Below are 12,302 nucleotides of genomic sequence, written 5' to 3' on the forward strand. Positions count from 1 at the left end.
TGACAGTGAATGCAAGCATTTATTCAAGGCAATGGCAGTGGCAGGAATTGTACAAACTAAAACTGCTGTCAATTATTGGCCATCCAAAAATGTAAAAAATACAGTAGTTGTTTATTATCATTTGATATGTTGCACATATTACATTAAAATACATTTTGGTTACTCTTAAACAGAGTGAACTGTTTGCTGTACCTGCAAACTTGGTAATATCCAAATACATATTTTACTCATATCCACATTTCTGGTATATTTGAAATAAATTATATCATACACCAATTTGTTTGGATATATTTGTGCCTGCACTCTTCAAGCAGCTCAAAAAACAAAAAAAAAAACAAAAAACAAATTCCATAATAAATTAATGGTTTAAATTAATATATGTTCTACAAGGGATGCAAAACAGCAGCACACAGGAGGAAATGAAGCTCGATAAATAATTAAAAACTTCATTCGGTATGTTATCTTTAAAAGGTTTGAAAGGTGCATTGATCAAGATGTTTACTTTGTTAAGTAGACAAATGAGGACGGAGTTATGATTTTGCAAATTATAAATCATGGAATCAAAATGTCTATTGCTGGTAACATGGACACGATCACCAGTGTCTCATAGAATCATCGTCAACCAAGACACTTCTCACTCTCCTTAACCACAACATGGAAGCTCAGCACTTTTATGCAAAAAAAAAATAAATCAAAAAAATAAATCAAAATAAAATAAATTTTAAAAAAGCCCTAATTCAGGTTGTTTCCAATAAAAGTGTGCATGATCAATCTGATAATATTATTCATCTTTTGACATTAATATTTACTATATACAAAATTACAGTTTTCAAAGAATGACCTTTGAGGCCTTCTAGCAAAATCAATACTTTTTTTTTTTTTCCTCACAAAACAATTAGACATTTGCTCGGTTATATTAGCAGTACAAGTTTGAGTTAAGCATCGTATAAGGTTAAGGAATAACATTAATATGTGACATGAAGGAGAAACGAAACAAGTTAGCAAAAATAAATAAATAAAACAATATTCATACATATATATATAGATTTTTTTTTTTCTTATAGCCACACAGTAAACATTATGATGGCTTTTCATATCTAAATCTAAAAGAGACAGTTGTCATCTCTCACAGAGAAATAAATTGTGCTCCGAAGGAAAATCTAAACATTTGACTGTTTTTCTCATATAGTGCATACTTGATAGACAGCTACTCTGGCATCGTCAGGCAATGTTAGTAGGGTTCAGGTAAGATATATGTGACATTCATTCTACTGCAAATGTAATGTATACTACAGTGTTTTTTTCTTTGAGAATGAGATCAGTTGACTGTACACGCGTTAGGCTAAGGCTGGGAGTTAGATAGTCGGTACTGGAGAAAATACACTCTGGAGTCCAGGAGAGTATGCAGAAGATGTGGAGTGGGTAATAAAACAAGTTTTTTCCAGGTCTAGTCTCTAAAGACACGCTCACGACATTTAAAGAAGTAAATACTGGAGAATTAAACAAACCCTAGCGCCAATGTGCTGAAACCAAGCTTAAGAAGGGGAAGAATGGGAGGACACACCTTCTCAGGACGCTCCCCGTCACACGTGTCTGTGCTTTCAAAACTCGTGTCTGTGATACATGTCCGGATCGTAGTATTTGGTGACCACCACTCTGTTGGCAAACTTGCGGCCGGTGAGGGCCTGCATGGCTTTCTGACAGTCCGCAGCGGAAACGTACTCCACAAAGATCTGCAATGAAGGACACTTGGTGACTGAGAGGCCGAGAGAGGAACGGCTTTTACAGTCAAAGAACACTTAACCTAAATAAAAGCAATACGTTTTTTTTTTTTTAAATAATGCAATCTATCAATCCAGAGAGTTTCTATGTGATTTTGTCAAGTTTACAGGCAACTGCCATCCAAAATCATGTATTTGTTTATGGAGCTCAAATGTCAAAAATTATCAGAAATACCCAAAATACCCGGCATAATCCACACTTTGTTTACATTCAAAATTCCTCATCAAAACACACCATTTGTGTCCTTAAGGTGTAATTAACAGGTTAAATGCATTCCCGGCCTCAAAAGACATTTTCAGAACTTCATCTTGGAATATTTTGACAGTGGCATTGTTTATGTTTATGTGTAATATGTTGCTTTGTGCTCATGGGGACCCAGTTTACCCAGTGTGCACCACTAGTACCACCAGTGGTTGCAAACTAGAGTGTGGATCAGCCGGCCGGAGCCCGACAGCACAGTAACCAAGCCCGACCCGAACCCGACAGGCTTCCTTGTTTAGTGTCCGGACCCGACTCCAGCCCGAGACTTTGCTTGTCGTCCATTGCCAATTTACATTTTCTGCCTGAAACCTACGTGTTGCCTTCAGCATCGTCACATAACTCCAGAACAATGCAGGAAGTTGTCCAGAACAGACAGTGGGTCCATTATTTTTCGCTAATATAATGCCAATGTGACCAAACCCGACGTGAGCCAAAACGTAATTTCTCAATTTTTGCCCGAACCTGGCCCAACCCGTTGGGTCCTGACGGGTTCCGATGGGCCCGGGTCGGGTATCCACACTCTACTGCAAACTAGACCAGGAAGCTGTAAACTCAGACCAACACGACCTTGCAGAGCTGCACAGTGCAACATGGAAAACCCTCTCACCTTCCCACAGCCAGGGACCTCCACCCCATCGACGGGCCGAGGGATCTCGATGGAGCGAACGCTGCCGTACTTGCAGCACTCCTCGCGGATGTCCTCCAGGATCTCCTCGTAGTCCTCGTCATCCACCAGCTCCTCGGGCATCACCATGTTGAGAAGACAGAGCACCTCTGTGGGCATGCCCGAGTTCTGCAGCCTCTGCAGCCCAGGGACCTGCAGCGTTACCGGAGTCTCTATGATGGAGGTCTGCCGGCGGAGGAAGGAGGTGGCTCAGAGAATGCATGCAAACAGCTTCAACTCAGTGGTAAATTAACTGTGGTGCCTTTGGTATAGTTACTGTAAACAAATGACACATGACTGAGACCACTGTTTTACAAGCGTCCAAAGCACTGCTATTGGCTGGAACCTCCATTCAGCTTCCAAGATAAACATGTTGGAAATGGGAAGTTGGTTTTTAACTCCACCATGAACTCAAAAACCTTCATTTCTTTCTGTTTTGTGCCATAAAGCAATATCCCTTTGTGCTATAAACCAACAGATTTCTCACCAATTCCTGACTAGAGATGCATGATATACCCTTCAGGAAATGGTCTCATTTGTTTCTGATAAAATATACCAATGTCTCACAATGAATGTCAGTATAATATATCCATGTTAAAATGCTGCATGTGGAGACTTTTAGAAGGCAAAGGGTTAAAATGACTTCTACTCACAGGATTGGCGTTTTTAGCCCCCACGCTAGCCCTTTGGACTATGAGTTTTTTGTCGCCCAGTTGCATTCCGTTGAGGCCAGCGACTGCCTGACAAAGACGACACACAGATCTCTCAGCGAACGTCTAAACAACACAGTCACATCTCTGCAGAGGGGAAGCAAATCATTCATTCCTACCTGATCAGTGGCGCTGATGTCTACGTATTCACAAAAAGCGTAACCTTTTGACAGTGATGTGGCACTGTCCTTGACAAGGTTGAAAGCTTTGAGAGGCCCAAATGAGGTCAAGAGCTCCTTTACCTGCACGAGAGATGAGAACCAGCACAGACATGAGGCTGACAAGACATCAGTCCAGCACAGCCAAGTGAATGAACTCTACATGTCCACTTGCTACTCAAAGTCATGTCATGTCATGTCATGAATGGACACAAACAGTGTAATTAATGACCTGATGAATGGAAACAAAATGCACACAAATCAATGGAAATCGCTCAGGTCATCTGCATGATTGTGCCTTTGACAGTCTGTGTAATTTGGAAACAAGACTGCATGTTGCTAGCTGATTCAGAAAAAAAAGGCCCAAAAAGATTTATTTTTAAAGGTTTAGAGTAAAGAAATCATGATACCTTGGCTACATCTGGTTAACATAGAAATAATTAGCTGCAAGAAACATTGGAGGGACAGAGGTTAGTCTTGATTGTGGAGTTTAGAGATATACGTATATCTATGCAAATTAAGTTAAAGGGGTAATGCTAATATTTTCATATATTCAAACATGGATTTATTTTGACAACACAAACTGTGCTGTAAATGATACAAGATCAAACAAAAATCAACTGAAACTGAACTGGTGTTGTTTACAGAAGTTAAAAAGATTTGCCTTTTTGTTGTATTTTTGCAAACTACAGGCAAAATGCACCAGGACAGTAAGCAGCATGTTTACACAGTCTTACCTTTACTTTTAAAGCTGAATACAACAACCCCGCCCCCCCACCAACCCCAAGCCTGTCCTAATCAGCAATCCTTTACCCCAAACCCCTGGGTCCTAAACGCGCTCCAACAGAATGATGGGAGAAAGAAAGCAGCCAGTAAGGGAGCCTGCTGGCCCCGAGTATATCCATGTGAGGACCAGAATGTCTTACTTGCCTTGTGTTACATGTTGGCATGGCAGCAGTAGATCAGTACTACTGAACAAATTATGAGCGCAGACTTAACGATCTTACAGGCCCCTAGCTGGGGACAAAGTGGGGGAACAAAAATGAAAGAGCTGTGAGTAGCAGTAGCAGTGACTGCAGGTATCAAAAATAATTCAGTGAATAATAAAAACACCAGCCTACATTCACTCTGTGAACCAATAAATGAGACAGAATGGAAAGTGAGAATCCAATTAATTTCAGAAAATTGCAAATGAACATTATCTCCCCGCCTGAGAGCAAACACGGACCTCTGCAGTCCAGCCATTTGGTCATCAGAGAGCACTGTGAGCACTCGGTTATCTTTCCTGGAATTATTACTCTAATTTTAGATATATTTAAATAAGGAAAAATCCACCCTTGGATACTTTTACACTGTCAAGTATCATCTATCTGTGATGTTCAGTCCATTCCAGGAGTAATTATGTGATGAAGTGTTATAATTTACTTTAATGGTGTATCCACTTTCCCTCAGCCTGTCTCGTCCACTTCTTTCCACTCTAAGTTAGTGTTTTCCAATCTTTCCTAAGATGACTTTTGACGCCCCGGAGAAAAAAGTGAACCTGTTAGCTTCGATAAATGTGGGGCGCATGTGCCTCTCATTGATTTTAACACACAACGTCACATCACCCCTGTCCTAGCATCTGTCCAGTGGTTCCCTGTGCACTTTAAAACTGATTTTAAACTCCTACTAATTACCTTTAAAGCACATTTGCACCGACTCAAAGTTATATAAAAGACATGTTGACCCTATCCTCGGGTGAGACTCTTCTGACTTAAAACTTGAGGGTTTTTTAATGAACTGCCAGAGGAACTGCTACTTTCACAGTCTGTGACGTCTTTTAAAAAAAAAAAAAAATCATTAAAAACCTCTTTTTTTATTGACTTGCCTTTATAGGATGTTTGTTTACCTTTTATTTTGATTTTCTTACTTTTGTTATATCAAAAGTATTCAGTTTTTACTTCACGGCTGCACAAATATTGTCTGAATGCCGCTTTCCCCTGCATCAATACTCCAAAGTTAATTTGCTGTTTCTCACTGCTTCAATTTTATATTGATTGCTATATTGTGCTGCTGTTTTCCCTGTCAAAAGATTTAGTTAAACTAGTGCTTAAACTAGTCTCAGCGCTGTGAGAAGCCACTGTTCTTTGATTCTGAGGGACTGACATCAAAACCTTACGTTTACCACTGATTTTTACGGTCATTTGAACGGTTTTCTGTTACCACACCAATTATCTGCAGGAATAAAAATCAAATACAGCACTGCACAATGAAAGAAATGCATGAAAGACACATCACCAATTGTTTTCTGACACTGTTAAAAGTTATTTAGGGTGGATTTTTTTCTTTTAATATTGGTAGTCAGGCCTAGATGCTCTGCAGAAACAGCAGCAGCTCACGAACTGGCCTATTATAAACTGAACTTTGCTTACCTTGACCTTCTAAATCAGTACGCACAGCATGCGAAATGTATAAGCAGTTTACTCACATAGTTACAGGTAGCCTTGCATGCTCTAAATATAATTATTATTTATGGTTTCAGACACAGTAGGCCTAATGTGAGCAACACTTACTTTGATAAACCTGAGGATCTGCAGATTGGCCCAGAACTGCTGGGGAGTTTCAACTATCAGCTACACGTTCACTATTTGCTCTAGTTTGGTCTCAGTTTTTCCTTCAGGTAAAAATTCTGTGACTGTCCAGCTTCACAACAATGTTCTGCCTGAAATGTGTATGCAAGCCTCTCATTTACAACACTGTCCTCGTTTTCCTAACACCTTGTTCGTCCTCGCTGCATAAAACGTGTCTAGTTTTGGATATGATATTTCTTCATTATCCTTTCAGGCTACCATAGGATGACAGTCTATCTCTGCTCTCTATCAGAACACACCCAGACAGTGTGGTTGTTTTTTTTTTTTTTTTCATCCCATAAGGAAATTAAAAAATGAGAGACTTTGCGCATGTTTAAATGTGATAACAACCTCAAAAAGTGAGAAAAAAAATGAGGAAACGTAAGTGCACCTGTTTTATCGGTTTTGAGTTGAATACCTGATCATCATTAAGATAGTTAGGCAGGCCTCCTATAAACAGTTTATGGGGGGAATCGGGGACGACTGTGGAGACGACTCCTAGACGGAAGAAAAACAGTAAGAAAAAAGAGAAGTCAGATCTTGCATTTTCGTGTTTTGTGTTATAGACTGTAATTACCAGACAGTATGAGCAACAAACCTGGGACGTGGAAAGCAGGCTGCTCTGAAATACCAGGCAAAGGCCGATAGTCGTGAGGTCTTCTAATCTTCAGAGACTGACCTTGGAAAATGATTCCATCAAAGGCCATGGCCTGCGTCGTCTCATCTACAGATCGAAACTGGAGGGCAAAATTGAAAAGCAGCATTAAAGCTCCATCAGTGACCGAGGAAGTGGCACAAATAAACAGGTTCCCAACAGAGATCAGCCCTCTGACGGCGAAATCAAACCGTCTGTATCTCTCGTAAAAATCACTGTAACATATATATATATTTAGCTTTTTTTTTTATTTTATTGTTTCTTACCTTTGCACTGTAAGGGGTTTTACAGGCTCTATTACTGACATTATTATTAGTAGTAGTAGTATTAATATTATCACAATGACTTTTTCTCTTTTGTTACTTTTTTGTGTACAATTTTAAATGCAAGACTGCCCTTTCCAACAAAGAATACTTCATCTAAATAGGCCATAGTAGCAATTCTTAAAAAAAAGAAAAAAAAGAGTATATGAACTGAATTAAATATTGAGTCGAACTGAATACTGAGCCGGGACAGCCCAAAAAAAAAAGTGTGGCCAACCTTAGTTGCACCTGAAACACCGAGCTTCATTCTTTGGTTATAACAGGGTTGTCATGATAGCAGAAATTCAGTCGTCAATACCACTGCCAGTGCATTTTGCATGATTTTCAATAATATATATATATAACCACAATAAACAAGAAAGAAAGAAAGAAACATTCAAGTATTTAAGTCTTCAAGTATTTAAACAAACAATAAGTTAACTGTGCTTAAAAAGAACAACTTTTTATACTGCACAGAATTTCATTTGCAGTATCCAGTAGAGACATGAAAAAATATGTAAATAATAAATAGGCTTATACATAATTAGAAAAAGAAACAACGATTTAACGGGGAACTTTGGTTGCACTGTTTGTGTTTATCGTAAATCGTAGGTGTACGGCGCCCGTCAGTTCCAGAAAAATATGCTACAGCCCGCTGATGGCTAAATCTAAATAAATACTAAGTCTAAATAAATATATCCAGTGCCTACGGTGCTGTAGAAAAACGGGTACTGTCATATTTTTGTACCACTGGCATCGACTTGGTACCAAAGTATCGGTTCACATGACATCCCTGGGTTATAATGGGAAACACTTTGAAGAATTGTAATGACTCACCTCTAGGAATGCAAAGTTCTTATCCTGATTAATCTGCACAGCGAGCACAGGGTTGCTAGGGGCTTGCGAAAGGCCTGCAAGGCGCATCTGGGCATTGAAGAACTCTGCCATGGACTCCTGAGAGAAAGAGCGTGTTCGGAAAAGCCGTGACATGAAGCACTTTGAGTAAACCCCATCAGCGTTTGGCAAGAGCATCAAAATCAGAGGGAAGCCAGAGGAGGAAGAGAAAGCCAAGTTACCTCAGTTACCCCGAAGGGAATATTGCCAACATAAAGGCGTCTGGCTTGTCTTGTCATCTGACTGCCGACGATGGGCACTTGGGTTGGCGCTGCAGCCACTCCGCTGGTGGTGGACGTTGCCAGCAGAGCTATGGTTGGTATCTGCCCAGCCGCTGGGGGGAAAATGAAGGATGAACACTTAACAAGGCCTTCAGAGCGGTGATCATCTGCAAACTCCACTCCTTAATGCCTTTTTATAAAGAAGAAAATAGGGATGACTAATTTGGCAAATGACTCAGTGGGAGTGAGTTTTAATGTAGCCCCTTCGGTTCACATAAATGTCATCTAAGTATTGTGGGGTTTGACAAAAGCATCAAGCCGAAGAGCATATGCCTTTCTCGTATGATTATGCAGAGAGCCGGGGAGGCTGCGTGAAAAACACCACACACACCCGACCGCTGACGACAGAGACTCGAGCTCCAGGCTGTGGTGCTCGAGTCCGGCTTCTCGAGCCCTTTTCGACTCCCTGAGCTTGTCTACGTGCCTCGCTTATTTTGCCAATCTAAGAGAAGACGTTTCACTGATCATTGGTTTATGGATTGCAAATACTTAGAGGGCTTTAGAGTGTTTAATGTTCCTCAGATTCGTTTGCGTTCATTAGTCAGTTCCTATGCATGGATTAGTTGGATGCCGGAGGGTATGGTGCAGAGCTCCTGCCCATATATCTGTATTTTGGTTAATCCTTGAGAAACTCTTTGATCACTGTGTTTTGGGTTGTGTGTTTTATGCTGCATTTGAAAATAATCATTATGTTTTATCTATCTATATGTATGTTTTTTTTATTATTTACCTATTTTGGTCTTGGCGTGAACAGGGCTTCATTTTTGTTCTGCTCTCATCTAAACTTGGCCTCGACCCCCTTCAGACCTGGTCTTGACTTGATTTGACTGGACTTGGTCTTGGAGATGATGTGAACTTGACAAAGGTGGTCTACTACAACCCTGCTCAGGCTCAGATACGAATAAAGTGTAAGAGGGTTGGCTTAAGCCCTGTTCAGAGATGGTTTTTAATGTCCACTTCGATTGGACAGTCAAGACGGATCGCCCTTCGCACCTGGCCTTATCACCCAGCCTCCAGTGGCCTCCTGTTATCAGATTTGTGTTTGCCTCAGATCCATCGAAACCTCTTTCCTTTCTTTTCTCTCGATTTAATGAATCCGTAATTTACCCCAACTTCCTCCCATCCCTTCTTTCTGCTCACTTCTATATTCCTTGCTTTGACCATCGTCCCAGAATTCTTCACCCACCAGAAAGATGCTGTAGTTTTAAAACCAAACTTTGTACAAATCTGAATGTCAAGCCAAAAGTCCGCTCTATCAATCAGTCCCTCCCTCCAAAGCGACCAGGCAGTCCTTCCCTGTTGTCTGGACGCATTTGTGCTCAGACTACAAATGCCATGTGGCCCGCTGTGTCCCGGACCCCAAGACGGTTTGAGTGATCGGGTCACAATGTACCTTCAAGAAACACCGAAACCCGTTCACACCTGAGCTGTGCGCCGTCCGCCTGCAGTTTGATCAGCCAAGACGCACGGTGCAACCACGTGTGAACTGAACGCCAGAGACCGAGAAACACAACAAAGAGGCATGACAAATACCTTGCATAGCTTTATATTGCATTGGTGTGATGTGTTCAAAGCCAGGGGGTGGCACATCCCAGTATTTGCAGGTCCTTTTCTTCCTTGTTCGCCTTGGAGAGTAGCTACACATAAAGAAAGAGGGGGGGGAAAAATCAAGATGAAGCACGGGGTAAAAACTGTGACATAAAAGGAATAGTTCATCCTAAAATGACCGAATCTGGTCTTTGTCTATTCCCCCTTATGTGAGTCGTAACTAGAGATGTGGGGGGAAAAAATCCATCCAGCTGAATCTCACAATATTATTTTTCACAGTGCTGTATCAACTTTCTAGCTCCTTGTATCAGTATTTTTCATTTCTGCACTTAATTTTCATATGAGGCTAGGACATTTTGGTGCACTGCACAAATTTAATTGGTTTGACCCAATCTGTCATCAGATCCATCATATAATACAGAGTATAAACTTTACTGTCCAAACATGGAAATTTGTCTTTGGCCTTGCCGGTAAGCCAATAAACATCACACTACAAGAACAGTGTCATAAAATAAACCAGAAAAGATGAATAGGGTGCTTCGACACTGCATTTGATGTGAGGGACCAAATGAAGGCACTCTGTTGCCGAGGGCATCTTCTGGCATCTTTCTGACGAAGGTTCATCAAACTTCTTGAAGCGTGGGTGTGAGGAAACGAGTGCCCAACCAATATATCAATTTGCTCATTTTTACAGAACATAAGGCAGAAAAAAGATGCACTGGGTAATTTAAAAAAGAATATTTGATCCGCATCCTTGATTCAATCATATTTGTATGTATTCTTTATTTAAATGGCCAGCAATTGATTGATACTGAATCATACTGATGTTGATTTAGCTATTTATTTATTCCTTATTTTCTTTATTGACATTGTGTAATAATGTTGAATATTCTTTGATAGAGTGATTTGTTTAAGAAAGCAGTATTCAGAGTACCTTTTCATGGTCATATTGGTGCAAAATCAGTGCACAATCCGCTAGAAAAGGTCTGTTTTTCCATTGCAGCTCATAAAGTCCCTATATTAGCTGGCATATTGGTAATCAATGAATTTCCCCCTCTAAAACTGCTATCAGTCTCAAAAATCCCACATCGATCAGGCATTAAAGGAAACATCATCAATAACTCTAACTGTCCTAGTTTGCTTGTGCCTGGCTCCAAGATTGCCATAACAGCATAAAATATTAAAAGTCAAGATACTCTGCACTGGGCCAGCTTTAAGGTGTCCGTGCTGACATCATAGCTGCTGTGAGGCTTTTTGCTAAGATATCATTTGTGTTAATATTAAAATTCGTCAAGTGTCCAAGAACGAAATATTCCCAGCTGCATCCACTATTAATTCCCAACGACCAAATGGGAGCTAAGAGGGAATGGGCTTTTCTAAAGACTGATATCCAGCTCCTTTGTCTCAACAGAGTGGCTAACCAAATCGCTGCACCGACACCAGCTGATCAACCGCTCGGCTCACTCAAACTCACATTCGACTGCTCTTTACCTGGAGGACCCTCGTGCATCAGACCACCCGAGGCCATGCTATGTGCACATTTGTATGCAGATGACAACAACCTGTTTCTGACGGTGCGATTAAAAGAGATTCTCTGACGACGGTTAGAGAGGAAGGCGCTGATGCACGGAAAAAAAGACGACTATTCACCTCCAGTTTTTGGTTGTTTTGAAGGCTGAGGGGAAGTGTACAAAAAAAAAAAAAGACACTGGCAGAAGTTTTTGGTTACCGCAAGTGTTTGGTGATTGTGTTATATGCTGTATATTTTATTAGTCTATTCACTAGGTTGTACTTTTACCTCTGTTTCTATGCTTTCAATCAATTCTGTAAACCTTAAATACTGCAATGTATTGTGATACATATCGTATTGTGACACATATTATATTGTAAGGTCCTTAGCAATACTCAACCCTAGTTTTAACACTGGTAAAGTCTGCAAAGGCCCTTTTTGGAACTGTGTAGATATGCAAACTTCACCAGTGTTTTTACTGACATGAGGGTGAGCAGATAATGACCAACTTTTCATATTTGGGTCAACTTTTCCTTTAAAGCTGCACTATGTTTGACACATTACCGGCCACAGTGGCAGTGAGAGGTATCTGTCTGAATAATTTGAATTTCAATGCCCGGAAATCACTGAATGTGATTCCTGGCATTGAAACTGTTCACAACACACTCATGTGTTCACCTGAGTTGTGAGGCTTTAGATCAAAGGGACAAGACGTGTAAAGGACCTATCGCAGCTCTCACTCACTGCTGTTTTTAAAATTGTATTTGTATTTTGTTCTTAAAGGAAAAATGCACCCTCAGATACTCTTACACTGTCAGATATAATGCATTTGTAATATTCAATGTATTAGAGGAGTTATTTTGCATGCACTGTGATTTAAATTTTTGGTGGTTCTGCTTTTTTCTTTAATTCGCCTCACCTTTTTCTA

General features: G+C 40.4%; 1 protein-coding gene across 2 annotated transcripts in view; it reads right to left on the reverse strand.

Moving 5' to 3' along the window:
• LOC115364172 (splicing factor U2AF 65 kDa subunit-like) overlaps nt 1-12,302 on the reverse strand; it is a 22,973-nt gene continuing 10,671 nt past the window's right edge. Inside the window, exons 3-11 of one of the 2 annotated variants that reach the window (XM_030058630.1) lie at nt 9,850-9,953; nt 8,218-8,369; nt 7,979-8,095; nt 6,783-6,921; nt 6,603-6,682; nt 3,537-3,659; nt 3,361-3,447; nt 2,651-2,893; nt 1-1,733 (exon numbers count right to left, since the gene is read on the reverse strand). In XM_030058630.1, coding sequence (XP_029914490.1) covers nt 1,602-1,733; nt 2,651-2,893; nt 3,361-3,447; nt 3,537-3,659; nt 6,603-6,682; nt 6,783-6,921; nt 7,979-8,095; nt 8,218-8,369; nt 9,850-9,953 — 1,177 coding nt within the window. In that variant the 3' untranslated portion in view covers nt 1-1,601. Of the gene's footprint in view, nt 1,734-2,650; nt 2,894-3,360; nt 3,448-3,536; nt 3,660-6,575; nt 6,683-6,782; nt 6,922-7,978; nt 8,096-8,217; nt 8,370-9,849; nt 9,954-12,302 lie in introns of both variants that reach the window. The other variant, XM_030058629.1, reaches the window with a different exon arrangement.

This window comes from Myripristis murdjan, chromosome 8 (assembly GCF_902150065.1).
Source record: "Myripristis murdjan chromosome 8, fMyrMur1.1, whole genome shotgun sequence".
NCBI lineage: Eukaryota > Metazoa > Chordata > Actinopteri > Holocentriformes > Holocentridae > Myripristis > Myripristis murdjan.